Here is a 20,930-nt window from a genome sequence, read left to right on the forward strand (position 1 = left end):
TTGTCTTGTCTTTGTTTTATCAGAACCTCCTAATAAGATCAAACTCTGCTTAGTCAAGGTTCGTGTCCCCAGGTCTTTATTTGTTCTGTTATTCGTAAGCATTTGCTACACACACTGAACATTCCCCCCTTTTGAAGGGACAGATCGCTTTCAGTCTACGCCTGCTGCTTGTTCTTGCATTCAGGTTGCTTGGTTACAGCAACACTTCACTGGATTTTCATTGAAGGCGAAATGCATTTGTAGCTTTTGAGGCCCATCAAGTGGAAATGGTTAGCACCCAATTCCTAAGAAGGCAGTCAACTCATTTATGTCACGTTACAGAGAACATGTCTTGTATAATTCTAAACATCAATGGAATCCACTCATTAAAAGTGTACAAATGTGCACAAATGTGCCAAGTCACCATAATATTTATAATTAAAGAAATTTCTGAATTCTTCACTTTGTAGTTTTTTTTTTTTCTTTCTATCCAACAAATGTACCATTTGGGGGAAAAATGTACAAATCAGACTGGGTAAAGCAGTTTTTGTGTGTGTGCTTCTTCAACTGGTGAGTTAGGTTACTAGGGCTGCTGTAACGAACTTCCACACATTTAATGGCTTAAAACAGCATAAATTTGTTATCTTACAGCTTTACACGTTCGAAGTTTGATGTGGATCTCAATGGGCATCAAGATGATGGCAGGCCTGCACTCCTTTCTGAGGCTCTTGGGGGATAATCTGTTTCCTTGCCTTTTTGACTACTGGAGGCTACATTCCTCAGCTTGTGGCCCCTCTTTTCTATCTTCAAAGCCAGTGATGCACATCTTTCTGGACACTGTTCCATAGCCATGTCTCCCACTGTTTCTCTCCTGCCTCCCTCTTCTGTTTTTAGGGACCCTTGTGATTGTATTAAGTCCACCCAGGTAACACAGGATAACATCCCCACCTTTAGGTCAGTTAATTAGCAACCGTAATCTCTCATTTGCAATCTTATTTCCCATTTGTAATGTGACCCAACATATTCACAGGTTCTGGGGTTTAAGGCATCTTTGCAGGAAAGGCACTTTTCTTCCTACCATACCCTGTAAATTAGGAAGCATACTGTTTTGACGAAAAAGTGTCTGAGGAGTAGAACTAAGAATAATAATACTGTTTAGAAATAAAATGCTTTCTGGGGCACACAGGTGGCTCAGTCAGTTAAGCGTCCGACTTTTGGTTTTGGTTCAGATCATGATCTCAAGGTTGTGAGATTGAGCCCCATGTTGTGCTCCAAGCTGGGCATAGAGTCTGCTTAAGATTCTCTCGCTCCCTCTGACTCTCCCTGCACATTCATGTGCTCACTCTCTCCCTCGCTTTCAAAAAGAAAAAAAAAGAAAATGAAAGAAAAAATAAATAATAAAAAAAAACAAAATGATTTCTTATGGGATCAAGTACACAGGCATAAAAATAAAAGTAATTTTTGAATTTTTTAGTTTTCAACTTCACTCTTTTTTCTTTTTTACTTTTATTCCTTTCTTCCAACTACTCTTTCTCCCTCCCTTCTTTTTTCCTTCCTTTCATTCTTTCTTTTTTTCCCATCTTTCTTTTGTCTTTCCACCTTTCCTCGTTGATTCGGTTATACAAGAATAATATCACAAACACAAATGACGAAATGTTTGCAACATATATTTTAAAGAGCTAAGAACCTTACTATACAAATTACAGAGCAATAAAAAAGATGAAATAGTCAATAAAAATTTACAAAGGAGATGACTAGCAGTTTCGCATAAAAAATTGGGAGATATAATAAAAAACTGAAAGAAAGGATAAGCCATACTAGAAATAAGGGAAATACATGTTGTTACCCATTAATTACTTTATTTCATGTATAAAAGTGATAACATCAAAAGATGAGAATGTGCCCAATTGGGAAGAGCAGGGGAAAAGTAAACTCTCACATACTGCTCATGGGAATGTAAACTCAGTGCAATGGGCTGAATTTGCGTTTCCTACAAAATTCATCTATTGAAATCCTAACTCCCAATATGATGATATTAGGAGTAGGGGCTTCAGGAGGTAATTAGGTCATAAAGGTGGAGCCCTCATGAATGGGATTAGTGCCCTTATGTAGGGGACCCCAGAGAGCTCTCTCTTTCCACCATGTAAGGATACAGTAAGAACCCCACTACGCTGGCACCCTGATCACTCAAGGTGCTTAATGCGAGGTATAGGTCTTGACATTTGTGACTCTGGAAATGAAGACCCCTTCAGTTCTATATATGACACTGACCCATAGTGCTATAAGCACTGTGGCCAATTTGATAATTAGTATGAAAAGTGTCTTGACTTTGGATGCGTTTTGAAAAAGTAATTCTACTTCTAGAAAAGTATTTTTAAAAAATTGTGGATGCATGCCAATATTTATCTATGAAGCTGTTTTTCTGTAAGTGTTATTTATAAACGAATAGGGAAATATTTGCAAAAATAATTGCACAGTTCAACAGTATGGTTTTGGGTAAACACTGTGTCCATTAAAATTATGTTATGGAAGAATAGAAAATGACGTAAAAAAAAATCAAGATTTGTTGCGCGATACACAGCAAGTGATAAGACTGCAATTCTGATTGCATTTTCCATTTTACAGGGGGCTTCTTACAGGATAAACAACGAAAGGTAATTCATTCTCGATAGTTTGTATCTTCTTTTTGATTATCTATTTTTACTGTAAATCCGTACTACTTTTGTAATAAGAGGTTATAGCCATTTTAATTAAGATGGCCACAATAATGAAAATACCTATTTTTAAAGTTGTAATAAGAAACATGGGTATTTAAAATTTTATGATGCTTGGTCTAGACACCTCTCTAAACACTCATTTACATTATTATTTATTCTATTTGGATTTGGCCCATTACTGCGTTTGCTGTAAAGCTGAAGTATAAAAAGGTTAAACGACATGCACAAAGTCATACAATTAATGTATGACTGCTTATTACATGGTGATGAGTATCAACATTTCTCCGTCAGGGATTCACAAATTGGAGATAAGCATCCTACTCATTTCCCAAATTCTATCTGAACTGCCCTTCTTCCTCTGTGTCACTTACACAGTACTTGGCATCGCTTCTCTGCTCCCGCTCATCTTTCAGATGACACATTCTTTTTTTTTAATGTTTATTTATTTTTGAAAGACAGAGAGTATGGGGCGCCTGGGTGGCTCAGTTGGTTAAGCGTCTGACTTCGGCTCAGGTCATGATCTCACAGTCTGTGAGTTCGAGCCCCGCGTCGGGCTCTGTGCTGACAGCTCAGAGCCTGGAGCCTGTTTCAGATTCTGTGTCTCCCTCTCTCTCTGACCCTCCCCTGTTCATGATCTGTCTCTCTCTGTCTCAAAAATAAATAAACATTAAAAAAAAATTAAAAAAAAAAAAAGAAAGACAGAGAGTATGAGTGGGGGGGGCAGCGGCGGAGGGGAGCAGAGAGTCTGAAGTGGGCTCTGCACTGACAGCAGAGAACCTGATGTGGGGCTTGAACTCACAAACCATTTGAACTCAAAGCCTAAGCTGAAGTCCAACACTTAACTGACAGAGCCACCCAGGCGCCCCATCAAGTGACACATTCTTTATGAAACTTGCCACAACCACCCTGGTTCTCATACACATTTGACTCTGATTTCCTGGGTACTTTGACCATACCAATGTTATACTTGATTATTTGCTAATATTGTTTTCCAACTGTTCTGTGTAATACTGGCCTCTCAGGCATATTATAAGAACTATATCTTTTTAAAAAAATGTTTATTTATTTTGAGAAAGAGAGGGGGGTGGGACAGAGAAAGAGGAGAGAGAGTCCCCAGCAGGCTTCATGCTATCAGCACTGAGCCTGACGCAGGGCTCAATCCCACAAACCGTGAGATTACGACCTGAGCTGAAACCATGAGTTGGACGCTTAACTGACTGAGCTACTCAGGCACCCTTAAGAACTATATCTTTAAAAAATTTGTTTTTTAATTTTTAAATGTTTATTTATTTTTGAAAGAGAAAGAGACAGAGTGTGAGTAGAGGAGGGGCGGAGAGAGAGGGAGACACAGAACCTGAAGCAGGTTCCAGGCTCCAAGCTGCCAGCACAGAGCCTGATGTGGGGCTCGAACTCACACACTGAGAGATCATGACCTGAGCCAAAGTCAGGCGCTTAACTGACTGAGCTACACAGGTGCCCTAAGAACTATATCTTAAATGCAGCAGTGACCAAAGCCTTTGACAATAGTAGGTGTATAATAAATTATTTGTTGATTGATGGACAGAACAATAGTGAATACCGTTGAATGAGAAAAGTTTATAAAATCTGTGAGAAGAGGGGATGATGAAGAGGTCATGTGGATACTTTCTCTTGTTAGGTTTTAAAGAGTAAATCCAGGTAAAATTTTAAAAAATATCATGCTTATTTGTCAGAAGATATAACTTAAAAATTGTTTTGGAGGGGCGCCTGGGTGGCTCAGTCGGTTAAGCGGACGACTTCGGCTCAGGTCACGATCTCGCGGTCCGTGAGTTCGAGCCCCGCGTTGGGCTCTGGGCTGATGGCTCAGAGCCTGGAGCCTGCTTCCGATTCTGTGTCTCCCTCTCTCTCTGCCCCTCCCCCGTTCATGCTCTCTCTCTGTCTCAAAAATAAATAAAACGTTAAAAAAAATTTAAAAAAATATTGTTTTGGAAAAATACTCCTTCCTGAAGAATAGAGTTGAGAACCACTGATGTAAACAAATGTAGGCTTTCTTTAAAGTGGGGGAGGGGCTTGACCATGGCATTTTTTACTTCCAACGTCAGGTTTCTTTGATACAGTTCCAAACTGTAAATTTGACATTGTTATTATGAGGAAAATTAATATTCCCAAGTCCTCTGTTGTAACTCATACTCTAATAAAAAAATTGACCTCTGTGTCCCAAATCTATGAAAAATAAACACAATAAATCCTGCATACCAAAAAATACAAACCTTTTATGTAAAGAACAAAGAGATCTCTGAGTTGAATTGTACAAATATTATTTGCTGTAGGCCATCTAATGGTGTACTGTAACTAGAAATTATTTGCAACCAAAGCATATGGTAATTCCATAAAGCTGCCACACTAGACTTCCAAATAGCACATCTAAAGGAAAAAGTCAAATGTGCTTCACTCACAGCAAGATATAAAACTGTTGTGAAAAAAAAAATTGTTGCTGGTTTCTTTCATTTGCTGTTTCTACTGCCTTTCTATGATGGGCTCTCTTAGGGTTCGAGTTGTGTCCCCCAAGATATTTTGTTGGAGTCCTAACTTCCAGTACCTCAGAATGTGACTATATGTTTTTACTTATTTATTTATTTTGAAAGAGAGAGAGAGAGTGCACAAGCAGGGGAGGGGCAGAGAGAGGGAGAGAGAATCTCAAGCAGAGCTCCACATAGTGCTAGAACTCATGAACCGTGAGATCATGATGTGAGCCGACATTGAGAGCAGCTTAACCAACTGAGCCACCCAGGCATCCAGGACACAGGGTTTTTAAAAAGGTGATCAAATTAAAATGAGGTTATTAGGGTGGGCACTAATCCCATGTGACTGGTGTCCTAACAAGGAGAGGGGGATTAGGACGCAGGCACACACAGAGGAAAGACATGATGAAGACACTGAGGAAAGGTGACCATCTACAAGCCAAGAAGAGTGGCCTCAGAAGAAAGCAATTCTGCTGACACCTAGATCCTGCACTGCTAGCTTCTAGAAATGTGAAAAAATAAATTGCAATCTTTTGAGCCCTCCAGTCCATCATACTATGTCACAGAAGCTCTAGCAAATGATAGGAAGCACATTTCCATCTTCCCCTGTGGTCATGTATAAGGCCTTTTGGCTTTCCAGTGACCACTCTCCTACTCCTCTGCAGGTCAAAGCACCACACTGCCCAGCTGATCTGGATGGAATTTGATTTTGAGATCCATGATCAAGTACCAATTTGACTCATATTAGAAAGTTTCCATGAGGACATTTATAGGTATCAGAAGAAAGAGAAGCATGGCAGCTTTGAATAATTACAGGCAGCAGATGAAATTAGATGAAATTAGGAATGAGACTTTCTCACTGATCCAAATGCATCCTAGAAGTCAAACCCATCCTGGTCTGGAGATGCTCTGAGGAAACGAACCTATTATCACTTGTGCAATGACAGATGCCACTCTGAATTTTGAAATAGAGTTCTGCTGTTTCCTAACTGTATTTCTTCATTTTCTCAGGTACACATCATTTTCCACATAAAAAAGTAGGGTTAATATAGTGCCTATTTTCTTAGAGTGAGCATGAAGATTACCTGACTTAGCCCATGTGTGTGGCTGAGAGAAAGCAATCCATAAATGTTAACTATTATTCTTATCATTAATATTAGGTAGTAGTTTTGTATGTGTTGTACATTTAATGTGATCTTTTCTAGTCTCACTTGTATTGTTTTCTTATACATTTTGCCTCAAATTCCTGATTATGATACATAAGGACACAGGATTATTGTACCCCAAAACACAGAGATTTAGTTTCATATAAAATGACTTTTTTTTTTCCTAAACTATTATCATTATTGCATTGGGAAGTGTTAAGAAGACTAGTTAGAGATAGTCTGAATAAGTCAGTCTAGGGGGAATATATGGCAAACCAGAAAAATCAGATTCCAGTCGAAGATGGCATGGTTATGAATTAACCATAAATTCAAATTATGGACAGATAATGTATATCATATATATTAGCAGTCACACATTCCATTAGAAGCCGTGTTTACTTCATATTGCATATTCAAAATTTGCAAATGGCTGATGCTTCAGCATTGAGGAAATACTTAACAATTTTGAGGGGATTTTGACAGTTAGTTTAAAAATACACTCCTTATAATAAATATGCACTGGAAATAATTTCATGAGCATGCTATAATTTAAAGTATTGATGTGAAACTGAAGATGATTTTATTATTTCATTTTCTCAAGTACTAAGATGCATGTTGGATTTATTTAGAGTAGCAGTTTTTCAAATAATAATTTATTTACATAATTATTAATACATTCTAGACCACTAAAACTGTCCCATTTAAAAAAACGTATAGTATGATTTTTGGCTTTGCATCACTGGAAATACTTGCTGATGGATAGATTTGTTTTAATATCAGTCGATCATACACATGCAATTATTTTTTATCATATGTTAGAGTGAAAACAAGTTTTATTTTAGAAGACATGGAAATGAATATTATGTCATAATTCTAAACACTCAAGAAGTCCAAAATTGATGAAAGCTTAAAAAATATGCTGTGATGTTGACAAGACATGAGAATTTTTGCCTCACACACAATAGCAAGTCACATTTTTTCATGAATGAATATTTTCTTTTAAGAATACTTAAAAATGCACACACACAAAGAATACTTAAAAGTACAGAAATTCGTGCACAATCAACTCACTGTGTTTATATAGGAAATAAAGAGAAATGATGAAACAAGGAGATTAAAACAGAAAAAAAAAGCCATCATATTATGGGGAGAAGAATTTATTAAATTTAGCTCATAATAACACTACTTATTAAATAGTCACTATGTGCTTTACATGCTGTAAATTACTGAGTCACTTAAAAAATTTTTAAAAAGTGATAAAAGGATAAAGGAGAAGGAGAAAAAAAAAAAAAGGCCACCATCACAGTCCTCTCCTTCATCCCATGGGGAGTCTTTCTGAATTTACAGTATGTTAAAATTTGGAAAATACTGTAATTAAAGGCTCCAATTAAATATACTTAGCAGATTCACCTTTCAGTTACAAAACTAGAGAGAAGGACTTCAAATCACCCAGAAGAACTTAGTCCACCTTGAATATTAGCACAGAGTTGAACATCTCCAGCAGTTTTCTGTAGCTGTTCTTGACGGCTACTTGCATCCTGCTCTGATCTTCGGGCAGGGCCTCCTCTTTACCGCATGGCTCTGACTGCCAGAGAGGTGAATGTGCACCATTCCCTCCCTCCTACCTGCTAGAGTCACCAGGTACCTGGAAAGCCACCTCACATGGGCACAGACACCTCAAAAGTAGGCATCAACACTCACAGTGGCTTGCTTCCTGGAAGCCATTTTTACCATGGCTGAGGAAAGCACCTTGAGCACCGTGACTTTAACGGCACCCACAAAATAACAAGGTAATAAACAAGGCTGGAAGAGGAACAATGAGGGGGAAATATTCAAAATAACCAATCCAACCAAATCTAATGACACATTCAATTGATGTAATCAAGGTTCTTTAATAACTGAGATTTTGTCTACATTCTCAAAAGAAATGTAAAATAATGTGAATGACTGCATTTCTCAAATTGCCCTAGGATGTGTTGCTATCTTCATTACAATTTGGGCCAAGAAAATTGGGGGGAATAGGGAGAAAGTGCAGGAACTCTTTGAATTCTGGCTTCAAATATAAATGGGTTCCTCACAATTTCCAGCAAAGGTGTTTAACATGGTGGATGTAGGCACAGGCCTGGACAATTTACATTTATGGGGAGCAAATCACAGATCATGAAATTTAGGGCCAGAGAGTCTTTAGAAGTCACTTTGTCCAGTCCCTCATTTTTGATGTGAGAAAATGAGACTCAAAATATGAACTGACTTCCCCAATACAACACCATGGCCTCCTGGGACAGAGGGGTCAAGGGCTTAGATCTCCCTTGAGGTCTTGAAAATTATGACACAAGTTGCCAGGGGTTACTGGTGTATGGAGACCACATCTGCAACATTTCTTTAAGATAAGTAGTGAAATAGAAATATAACTGATGCCTCCACTCCCATTCTCAATTCCAAAGAAAACAAACCACTTTACTCACCTGCAGGGAAAAACTCGCCCATTTTCTTTCTGTAGATTTTAAAGTCAACTTCTAAGAAGACACAGAAGATGATCCGGTCCACCTAGAGGCAAACAATAAATACTCAAAGTGAAAGATAATATGGTGACCCTGGGATATGAGAAATATTCCACAACATGGTCTTGGAACAACAGCGACAAAAAGAAACAAATAGAAAAGCCTCCTGCAGATTCTTGATGCTATACTGCTAACTGTATGACAGTATTGAGTGAAGTTCAAGTGTGTATTTGTGTGTGTGTGTGTGTGTGTGTGTGTGTGTGTGTACTCTTTATGTGAATAAGCCCATGGGCTCTTTGGCGGAAAGATGTTATATAAATCAAATAAGAAATAATAAATGACAATAAGCCACTTTGCAGCAAGCTATAAATAAGATCGGAGATTCAGACAGGATACCTAGACTTTATGTCTTATAAAACATATACGAGAGGTATAGCAGAATGACAATCAAGTATGTCAGTAAACAAAGAGCTCTTTGTCCTACCCTTCTTAGACAAATATGTTTATCAAACCTGTTAGTATTTGAACATGGCCTATAAAGCTTCTTGTAGTTTAATTTGCTTTTAGCTTAACATTCTCAGAAATGCAACAGAAGTAAAACATAATTAGTTGACAGTGATGTGAGGTCAATATAACTTTAATCTGGTAGATATTGTTGACTAAGTAAATGCCACCTCAAGAGTAAAACAAGAGATTGTACAAATCTCTTCTTTCTGTTTTGAGAGGGCTTCTATACATAAGGTGTTTGAGACATTCAGAGAATAATATGGTAAACAGAAGAGAGATGGGGGTACATCTAATAGCTCACGTATATCTGATATTAAATCAGTGACTCAATTTCATGTCTTGAAAATAAACACCCCTTTAGATCCTTTATTTTAAGAGTCTACGAAAAGTTAAAAATTACTCGATCTATCAAACTACAACTGGTAATTGAGTAGAACATCAAAGGAGGCATTTCTCATGGCAATGGGGAATAAAGGTGGGGTGTGCACAGGGCAGGACATGAATGAACCCACATGGATATCATCCCCCTAGCCCTTCAGCTCTCCCAGCCTGTGTGGTACAGAGTCAACCCTAGGCAAGTCCAAAGTTCCCAGCGGGACAGAAGATCTACAGGGATAGGTCGGTAGGGAGGGCTAGGACACAAGGAATGGTCAGGGTTTCCTGTTGGAAGCTCAGAGACGTAGCTCCCTGATCCCTGCACAAGTCCATTTGGGCAGCCTGCTGGGCAGTTGCTGGACTTCTATGCTGTAATCACTAAATACCACGCAGCCCCAGTAATCCCTGCCCATAGGATGGATTGTAAGAGAAAGCATCTGGCATTCAGAAATGGAAGGACTGGGCTGCAAATAAACCTTATTTTCTTTTTACTGTATTCACTTGAGTTTCTGGTGTCCAGTCCTGTCTGCATATCATTAACATTTTCTACAAACGCAACAACCATCACCATCAACTCACTCTTCGGGTGAAATGTAAATTGAGTTGAATAAATGATTAGCTGTCTGTGCAAAACTGAATGCTCGTCTATGCTCTCCTTCTGGTGTGTTTATGCCCTATAGCTAAAGATAAGAATCATAATGTTGAGCAATAGAAATGAGTTACAAAAAACATTCTCTATGATACCATTTATACACATTTTTAAAGCACAAAGATATAACAGTGTAGGGATTCATTGAAAAGCACTGATATAGAGAAACATTCTTAGAAATGTCACACATGAATTTCAGGAAAGAGACTTGAGAAAAATATGGCACATGGGTAGTAGCTATTAAACTATGGGGGCAAGTACATAGATATCATATTATTTTCTATACTTTTTGGTATATTTGAGAAGTTTTATAATTGAAAGTCCTAACACCAAAAATAAGACTCTGTGCTAGACATACTCTACTCTCTAGCTGTATTGAACTACTTGTAGTTCTCAAACGCCATAATTATCCTTACTTCCACACCTATCACAGTTGACTTTTCACCAGGCTTCAGATGGTCAGATTATTTCTAAAGCCACCTAATTGAGATCAAAATCAAAACAAGAAAACTTGATTCAAAGCGGATCTAAGGAGACCAAACTGGAAAGTCTCATTTTTACTCATTTCTCCCTATTTTTGTGTACTCAATATGAGTTATGGATTTTTTTAACCCTCCTGTTGCTTGTGTGTATGTGTGTGTGTGTGTTTTCTGTGTGTGAGTTTGCATGGGAAAGGGTTAGTGGTGGTAATGCTATTCATTTCTGTCAAGGGAGCTTTTAACCACCACAGAAACTAAATGCAGATTTCTTAAATATTGCAAAGGATTATAATCCACCTTTTAGCATTTTAGGTTTTGTTACCATGGAAATGGTATGTCCAAATTTCAGCGGCCTGATTTATTTTCCCAAAGAGTAGATGGATGATGGGGGAAAAGTGCTTTTATTTTAAACTAATTGAGTGACCCATTTCCCTGCCCTTACCCTGAGTCATAACACTGAAAATATCCTGGAAGTAAGTTGAATACAAGAATTAACCCTCACCTACCAAGTACTTGTTATGTATGCATATACGCATGTACTTACATATGTGTACATAAACTTATTGTCTGGGGTTATTGCTGGAGAAGAGCTCTGTTAGTTGACAAGCTCTGTGTTTATAAACTCAGAGTGGATATTGATCACTGCTTATGATATGTTGTATTTTCCAAGATGGCATGCAATAAGATATCCCATCGCTCAGACTCTCTTAAAATGTAATGCTAATACTCTTTTCATTGAGAATGGGATCTATATTTCCTCCTCTTGAATCTATGATTGCAGAAATACTATGTGACAGAAATACTTTATGACTTCCAAGTCTATGTCATAAGAGGTGATACAGTTTCTGCCTGGTCCTTTTGGGATGATTGCTCTTGTACCCAATCTTCATGCTATGAGGAAGCAGACAGACCACATGGAGAGTCCATGTGTACAAGTTCCAGCCAATAATCCTACCTAAAAGTGAGTAGCCTCTCAATGACTTCACCTCCTAGTTTTTGACCTACCCCAGGTGATGCCCCATGGAGCAGAGATTGGTTGTTCCTGCTAAACTCTGCGCAAATTGTAGATTTATGAACAAAAGAGAAATACATAGCCAGAAATCTGATATTCTGGTTTCTTCCTATTGCCAATTGTTTGGATTCTTGCTTTTCTAGCTGTGTAGTACTGGATCTCTCTTGAAAGGCTCAGACCAAATGGATCAAGATCAAGTAGAAGCCACAATGGGGTGACAAGAAGAATATAGAAAGTCTAACTGGTCCATGGCTGAGAGGTTGGAAATCTGACTTGCACAAAGGGGAATGAGCTGGGTGATCCATTCTAGCCCCAGATAAGTTACATGAGAATATATAAGAATGCCTCACTATTGAGTATTGAGGCTCAGGAGCATATTTTCAAGGAGCATATTTTCAGGAGCATATCTGTCTTTTATGTTGGGCAATAGAACAATTTTGTAAAACGGTTGTTCTTGAGAGACTATATTTATTCATCTATTTAAGAGATATTAGCTGAGCACCTCCAATTTCTTGGGGCTCACCCATGTGCCATTTTCTCACGAGAAAACTTGAATCCAGGTGCTTTTTTGTCAAGGTCAAATAATTAGTGGCAAAATCTCAGGCATCTTAACTTGACATCCAATGTTCTTTCTGTGGTATCACCCCAATGGAGATACATGGGACTGAGTTTCTAGGCCTGTCACTAGCTCTGTGACATTGGACAAGCTATTATCTCTCTGGGACCCGGCTTTCACGTCTTATGAAGAAAGAATTGAACTAAATAACATCTATAGTTTCTTTCTTTCTTTCAAAAGTTCTTTTTTTAATGTTTATTTATTTTGCATGAGAGAGAGGGAGAGAGAGTGCAAGAGAGAGAGAGTGGGGGAGAGTCAGAGAGGGAGGGAGAGAGAAATCCCAAGCAGACTCCATGGCACTGTCAGCGCACAGTCAGTCACGGGCTCAAACTCTCAACCGCGAGATCATGACCTGAGCCAAAAGCAAGAGTCAGACACTTAACTAACTGAGCCACCCAGGCACCCCTGTTTTTTTCTTTTTAATATCTCATTCATAGCCTATCCCTGTGGTAATTTTGTACTATGTCAATTTAGCTAAGTTGGAATAACGCTTCTCTGAATGGTTCGATGTTAGCGTTGGCCACAGAGAAATTTCCATGAGATTTTGAGGGCAGAAGTGGAGCTGCAGCCATGGTACTAGGCGGGTGGCTGGAGGACTCCAGGCAGGTGGGGTGCACTGCTGCTCATCAGCTGGTGTCGGTTAGCAGCTGGGCTCACAGCTTCTTCAGCTCCTGCTCTTTCTCCCAACTCAGGTTCTCTCAGTCTAGGCCAGGCACGCATGTAACTCTGCTTCAAGGGCACCAGTTCCTTCTGTAGGGCTTTGCAGCTTTGGCGTTCCATCCAGGGAGACAGATGCATGTGGCAGATTGTGTGGTTCCAGTTTGCTCCTATGGTTTCTACTTTGACCTTGTTCTCCCCCACTTTGCATCCAGCTTTCCTGTTCATCACTTTTTTTAACATTTATTTTTGAGAGACAGAAGGAGAACATGAGCAGTGGAGGGGCAGAGAGAGAAGCGGACACAGAATCCAAAGCAGGCTCCAGGCTCTGAGCTGTCAGCACAGAGCCCGACGCAGGGCTGAACCTCATGAATCATGAGATCATGACCTGAGCTGAAGTTGGGCAGTTAACAGACTGAGCGACCCAGGTGCCCCTCCTCTTCATCACTTTTGACCTGTCTCTTGACTACCTGCCCTGCTGACACACTCCAGGCCTGGTCAGATGCAGAGGCAATAGCCTTCCACAGACTCCTTTCACCAGCTCCTCTCATGGGTACTGGGTAAGGGCTTTGCTCTGCTCAGTCAACTATCCCCTTGAAATTTACACCCACAATTGTATAAGATCTAATCCCTATAATAAATCCTGTATTCCGTATCACTCATAAGGTTCTGCTTCTCCAATTAAACCCCAACTGATGTAATCTTTAATAACATTTCATTGAATAACATGTACAGGAACACAATGAAGGGCAAAAAAATAAGCAGTGTTCCTTTTTGGAGCTGTATAACCTGTCAAGGCTACTCAAATTCCAATTACTTTCCTCTAGATGAACTCTGATCGGTTCTAGCCCATCTTCCTGGTGAGCTTACTAAAATGTACCTAGACACTTTTGTAGTTAAAGCAACTCTGTGTACTTGAAATGACTCACACATTTTTTGTTCTTTTATGAACAAGTTGTCAGGAAACTCAGATGGATCCTCAGGCTACAACATAATTGTAAATAATACATGGGGCAACATTTATATTTTTAGGAATTAACAACTTAATGTAGTCCTCATTGTGCCTTAAACCAGAACCCTATGACAATTTGGTGGTGCTCAGTTTTGTATTACCTGTGCATAGTGTATGTCCTGATGCATAATAGGAGCTTTGTAAATATTTGCGGAGTACATGTTTAGGCAAATAGACCTGACTAAAATTAAGTACATGGCAGATATTTTTCGAGGGTTTTTAGTTCCAGAACCAAAAAAATAACTTTTTTTGAGAGACAGACTTTCCTTTATGTTTGCCAGAAGACCAGAGAACAGAATTATAGAGAAGCCTGAGTGCTTTTGCAAAGAAGAAAGGAGCTATATAAAGGGTACAAGGCATTTGTCACCAACTGTCATCTTATCCAATGATACTATGCTGAGCACAATGCCTTTTGAACTCAGTGCTGATGTTTGTTAGTTTCAGAATAGAAACAATGATGATGCCTGTAAATTGCAATATATTAAAAATTAGAAGGGCTTTTTTTTTTAAGTGAAAAGACAATACCAGGTGTTGGCAGAAATGTGAATTAACAAGTACTTTTCTTGTACTGCTTTTGGGAGTAAAAACTGGTGCAACCACTTTGGAAAATTATTTGGCAGTATCCACTAAATTAGCTGAATTTGTGCTATCCTATTTTACCATCCAATTTTACTCTTAGGTAAACATCCAGAAGAATATGCATATATCTTCACAAAAGGACACATATCACAATATTTGGAGCAGCACCAATTGTAATATCTTCAAACTCGAAGCTACTCAAATGCCTAAAATGGTAGAATGGATAAATAGTTGTGATCTATCCATGCAGTGGGATATTAGAAAGGAATGAGAATGGGAAGTTTGCAAATACACAAAATCTTATAAACAAACAGAACATTGAGTAAAATAATCCAGAAAGAAAGGGGACACACTGGATGATTCTAGTTCTATAAAGTTCAAAAATGTTAGAGAAATAGTCAATATCATCCAAGGTGTTAGAAGTTACTATAGCAATTACTCTGGGGAGGAGGTTGGTGAAAACAGACCAAGGGGAGTACCTGGGCTGCTGGGTTTTTGATCTGGGTGCTGGTTCCATGGATGTATTCGGTTTGTGGAAATTCATCAAGCAGCGCACTTAGGATCTGTGTACTTTTCTGTATGTTATACTTCAATAAGAATCTTTTTAAAGGTTGAAAGTTTTCTGTTACAGTTGTCTTGGTCAGCAATCAAAAATCTATTTTCATTGACTTTGAGGTCAAAAAAGTCCTTTAAAAGCTGACCTTCTAAAGGCAATCTCTCTCTATATTTCCACCGATGCCAACTGTAGTTCACCCATCAAGGCGTCTAGGAGTAAAGATGTATTTCTTACACCAAGATAGCCATTAATCCACAGTGGGGGGTTTTATGCCCCATAAACATGATAACATGAGTTCTATTAAACTTTTTCAGCATCATGTCCACTGCCCCTGAAGAGGGTTACACAGTGAACAGGTTTGGAGTATCTACAGCTGACCTCCATTTTTCACGGCTACCAGTCTTAGGGCAGCTGACACAGCCAAGATTATCCTGTGTTCAGTGAGACTGGGAGAATGAATGGAGTCTGATGAATGTAATTTTCTTCCCCAGTGACAAATGACAAACATTTAAATATTTGGTGTGCATGCAAATACCACTTTAACTAAGAACTGATGGATGGTTATCCAGTGTAAATGCAGCCTGATGGGCAATGGGGGTGAAGTCTCAGTCTTCCTGAAAGATAATCTAGCAGCTCACCATGCACTAGCTTGGATATTGGGGTATCTTCACCAAATAGTGGCTGCTGCTAACAAGTGAATGAAATTTCAGGGATTAAGCATCAAACTTGTAGAAGGACAGGTTTTGAGGGAGGTAAAAGACCAGGACGACTGGAGCATGCGTGGTGCTATGAGTAAATCGAGGTTAAATGGAGTAACAAAGGGACAAGGTCACTACAGATTAACTAAAGAACAAAAACAAGAAGTTGGGATGTCTGGGTGCTGGCAGCCCCTCAACAGGTGGAATAAAGGAGACCAACTGGTCCTTCTCCCAGTGTATTAGTTCTCTGTTGCTGCATAACAAATCTCTACAACCTTAGCGACTGAAAGCAACAAATTTTATTGTCTCATGGCTTCTGTAGGTAGGTCAAAAGTCTGGGCCCAATGGTGTTGAGTCCTCTGCTCAGGGTCTCAAAAGCTATAATCAAGGTGTTAGCTGCACTGTACTTCTTACCTGAGGCTGGGGCCTCCTTGCAAGCTAATTCAGGTTGCTAGAAGAATTTAGTTACTTATGTTGGTAGGACTGAGGTCCCTGTTTTCTTTCTAGCTGTCAACCAGGGACAGCCTGTAGCTTCTACAGGCCACCACCAGGGGGCCCTGAAAGGCTGTTAAGGACCTGGATGCTTTCTTTCTTCAGGCCAGCAAGAGTGTGTCTCTATGAGTTTCTCCATCTCCAGACTCTGAAGTCTTTTAGAGACCACCTAATTAGGTAAGCCAACCAGGTCATTTTCCCTTGTAATGAACACAACTGATTAAATGCCTTGATTACATCTACAAAAATCTCTTTGACTTAATCCAGGGAATACCTGCCCCATCTATTCACAGGGGTAGTCAAGGGGAGAAGAGTAGACAAGGTTTGCACACAAAGGAGTAGCCATCGGGGACATATGTGAGGCTTCTTCCTCTCACACCCAATCACCTCCATGTAACTAGATGCCTATGTTCCAATCTGGACATGGCTTTGAGTAGGCCACTTAACCTTTCTAAGCTTCAGTCTCCTTATCTCTAAAATGGAAATGTTGACCTTGAGGAGGTTGGTATACTAGTTTTCCATTGCTGCATAACAAATTAGCACAAACTCTGTGGCCTACGACAACCCCTGCTTATTAGCTTATGGTTCTGTAGGTCAAAGATTTGGTATAATTGGCATGGTATAACTGGGTTCTCTGAGCAGGGTATCATAAAGGTAAAATCAAGGTGTTAGCTGGACTGAATTCTTGTCTGGAGGCTATGGAGAGAAATCCACTGCCAAGTTCATCCTTGTTTTTGCCAGAAATTCAGTTCCTTGCAGTTGTAGGACTGAGGTTTCCATGTCCTCCTTGGCTGTCGGCTGGGGATCACTCTCAGCTCCTAGAGGCCACCGCATTACTTGCCAGACGTCCACCTCCACTTTCAAACCAGCAAAAGTGTATCAAATCCTTCTTGATTTTGAATCTCTGATTTCCTTCATATCTGACCAGATTTAAAGAATTTCTGTAATTAGGTCAGGCCCACCTGGAGTCTCCGTATATTAAGGCCAGCTGTTTGGGGACCTTAATGACATCTGCAAAATCCCTTCATGGCAGTACCTAGGTGGTTGTTTGAGTAACTGGGAGAAGGGATGTACACCAGACGTTGGAATCTTGGGAGACTCTTAGAATCCTACCTGCTACAGTTGGCTTTAATGACCACATGAGATATTTGATCTGAAGTGCCTGGCAAAGAGTCTGACATATAGTAAATGTCCCATAAACATTGGTTATATATTGATAAAGTCCTTATTCATAAGGTACCTGGAATACCTAGCAAACTGCTGGCCTATTGATATTATCACTGTTCACTTGGTGAGTCCTTTATTTCTACCCTGAACTTTTCAAACAGATCAAGGAAAAGTATGCTCCAGATAGGGGAACACTGGAGGCACTTTTTCTGACTGTTATGCTGAAAGCCATTTTATTCCAGTTACAACTTTGCTGGGGAATTCTGTCTTAAAAGAAATATTTACAAAAATGGCCTATATTATATAGAAAAGAGCTAAATTTTTTTGTCTGACCATATCAGCCAGAGAAAGGGAAGAGTTGAGCTGCAGTAATAAAGAAGATTTCACAAGAGCCTATAGAAGTCTATGCCCGCCCTGATATTTTGATATCCTTGTCAAATGCCACTGAATATCATTCTTCAGGTTCTTGAAGATATATTAAGCATGTTCATATTTGTGCCTTCCACCACAGAAGCTAGTTGTTCAATCTCCAAATTACAGAATGGGAAGATTTTGCTCTCATGTTCCCAGAGACTTTTGGATGAGTTGGAGAACATTTATAATCCATAAACACTCAAAGGGCATTTTCGCATTTTGAAATTGCTTCTGCATGCATAAAAGAAATCCTTTATTTTGGGGGGCTTTCTGCAAACTCAGTTCATCTGTCATTACTCTGTGGCAGCACAACTCAGTCTTGTTGTTTTGGTTTGATAAATTGCTCTTTTTGACTTTTCTTCAACTCTACATGAAAAAAAAATGTCCATGTATCTGAAAAACCAGAAGTTATTTTGATTTGAGCTTCAGGCTCATTTGTACAAGTTAATTTCCAAGTCTGCTTCCTATCGATCAACACGGACACCCTCGCAAATGACACATCTGTCATGGTCCTTGAAGCTGCTCCATATGTTTAGCAAAGAAAAGATGCAGGCACACAAGGCTTAAGACCTACAGTTCTAAATGCTAATACAGCAAGCTCCGACTTTGTAACCAAAGAAATGATCTTGGGAGATACTGGGTGGAAATGTCAATGGAAGACAAACAACAGGTTTCTTTTTCATATTGGAAAGAGTGCTGTGCTGTGCTGTGCTGTGCTGCTCAGATCTGCTCCCTCCTTTCAAGACTAGAGCACCCATTCTTCCCATTGTTGGAGGTGCTGGTGGCTGACAGCTCTGAGGAGATACTGACAGAGGACTGTTCTCTGCCCAAGAGAGCACCTCACCCGAGTTGACCCTCTTCCTGAAGTCAGCCTGCATCCAATGACTGACTCATGCGACAGGCCAAAGGCTGAGACCGCTTCCCTCAATTTGATGCGACTCTGAAGTTATGTGCTGAATTGGGCCCCACCCCATCCATGTATTGAAGTCCTAACCCTCAGGACCTCAGAATATGACTGTATTTGGAGTTAGTCTTTAAAGAGGTAATTAAGGTAAAATGAGATCATTGGGTGGGATCTAATCCAATAGGATTGGTGTCCTCATAGAAGATGTGATTAGTGGGGCACCTGGGTGGCTCAGTCGGTTAAGCTTCTGACTTTGGCTCAGGTCATGATCTCACAGTTCATGAGGTGGAGCCCTGCACTGCATCAGGCTCCCTGCTGTCAGCACAGAGCTCAATTCAGATCTTCGGTCCTCCCTGCTTTCTGTCCCTCCCCCATTCATGCTCTGTCTCTCAAAAATGAATAAATATTTTTTAAGAATACATTATTAGGACACGAATACATATAGAGGGAAGAAAATGTGAGGACACAGGTACAAGATGGCCATCTATAAGCCAAGGAGAAATTGACCCTGCTAACACTTTGATCTCGGACTTCTAGCCCCCAGAAGTATAAGAAAATAAATTTCTGTTGTTGAGACTACCCCCTCTGTGAAACTTTTTCATGGCAACCCAGCAGATAAATACATCTTCTCAGCATCAGAGCTCCTGATGGGTTCAACTTCTCCCTCTTCTCAATCCTGTTTCCCTCATTCCATGCTTCTCCCTGCCAGGTATTGATTCAAAGCATGAGCTAATAAACCTCTGGCTTGCAAATCCTTCTCAGTCTGCTTCCCAGAAAACTTGACCTATGACCTCTATTTTTGGCAATCTGAATGATTTTCTTTTCATGCCCACTTTGTACATCATTTTCAGTGATGCAAATGACAGTCACACATGAAGGCTAAGGTCTGCCCAACAGTTGAGTCTGCTATCAGCTTCTTGTGGAGAAGCCACCATATTCTGTGCTTGGGCTGATCAATGGTTAAGAGGCCAGGATTGGTTTCAAAAGAGCATTCAAAGTCAACATAAATGATACATGTGTCCTAAATAAAGTGACAGCATATTTGTTGAGATTGGGATTCTATCTGCCACTCACTCCTGGGAAATGAGTCTCTCAGAGCTCTTCGTGCCCTCTATTCTGAGGACTGGAAACTCGGCCCATGGGCCCATTGCAACTGTGCAATGAAAGCCACAAGTCAGGGTAAGGTCTGTCTCAATGTGGCTGAAGTCACTCAGAACTGAGACACATTTCTGTAGATGTATTTCTTGTTTCTGATGCTAGATGTATCTTTTTATACAAGAGTAATCAATTTCTGGGAAACCTGGGTAGCTCAGTTGGTTAAGTGTCTGACTCTTGATTTCGTCTCAGGTCACGATCTCACGGTTCCTAAGTTCAAGCCCTGTGTCAGGCTCTGTGCTGACAGCATGGAGCCTGCTTGGGATTCTCTCTTCCCCTCTCTTGCTGCCCCTCTCCTGCTTGTGCTCTCTCGCTCTCTCAAAATATAAATAAACATTAAAAAAAGAGTAATCAATTTCCTTATATGTAAGAGGTGGGTTGCTTAGAGGGATTTTAACAAATCCATAAAAGAGAAAGTGAGTCCATGTGGTCTAGAGAGGTGTTGTTGACATGCACTACGATGCTCTGTCTTTATTCTCTCAGGAGGTCTTAGTAGTGCAAGCCACAGAACACCCAAGCATCTGCGTTTCTGTGCCTAATGGTTTTCTTAATGCTTGGAGAAATAATGCTTGGTTTATGAGGGTGGTGGCTGGATTACATGCCCTATGTTCACCTTCTTTACCCCTCCTTCACCCACAAATAATCTACCTGCACTAATTCTTATCTCAGGGTCTGCTTTTGGGAGAACCCAAATCAAGAAGAAAAGAGGAAGCAAATTGGTCAAATATCAACTTATCTTCTCAGTATCCGGCCTATCGAAGGTTAATTTAATATAATTCAGCTTCCAACTGAGTTAAGGTCTGGATCTCCTTCCC

General features: G+C 39.8%; 1 protein-coding gene across 1 annotated transcript in view; it reads right to left on the reverse strand.

Moving 5' to 3' along the window:
- MACROD2 (mono-ADP ribosylhydrolase 2) overlaps nucleotides 1-20,930 on the reverse strand; it is a 2,059,774-nt gene that overhangs the window by 171,054 nt on the left and 1,867,790 nt on the right. Inside the window, exon 9 of the mRNA XM_058684846.1 lies at nucleotides 8,808-8,889. Within this exon, the coding sequence (XP_058540829.1) occupies nucleotides 8,808-8,889 (82 nt within the window). The remainder of the gene's footprint in view (nucleotides 1-8,807; nucleotides 8,890-20,930) is intronic.

Source organism: Neofelis nebulosa, chromosome 9 (genome assembly GCF_028018385.1).
Source record: "Neofelis nebulosa isolate mNeoNeb1 chromosome 9, mNeoNeb1.pri, whole genome shotgun sequence".
NCBI classification, from domain to species: domain Eukaryota; kingdom Metazoa; phylum Chordata; class Mammalia; order Carnivora; family Felidae; genus Neofelis; species Neofelis nebulosa.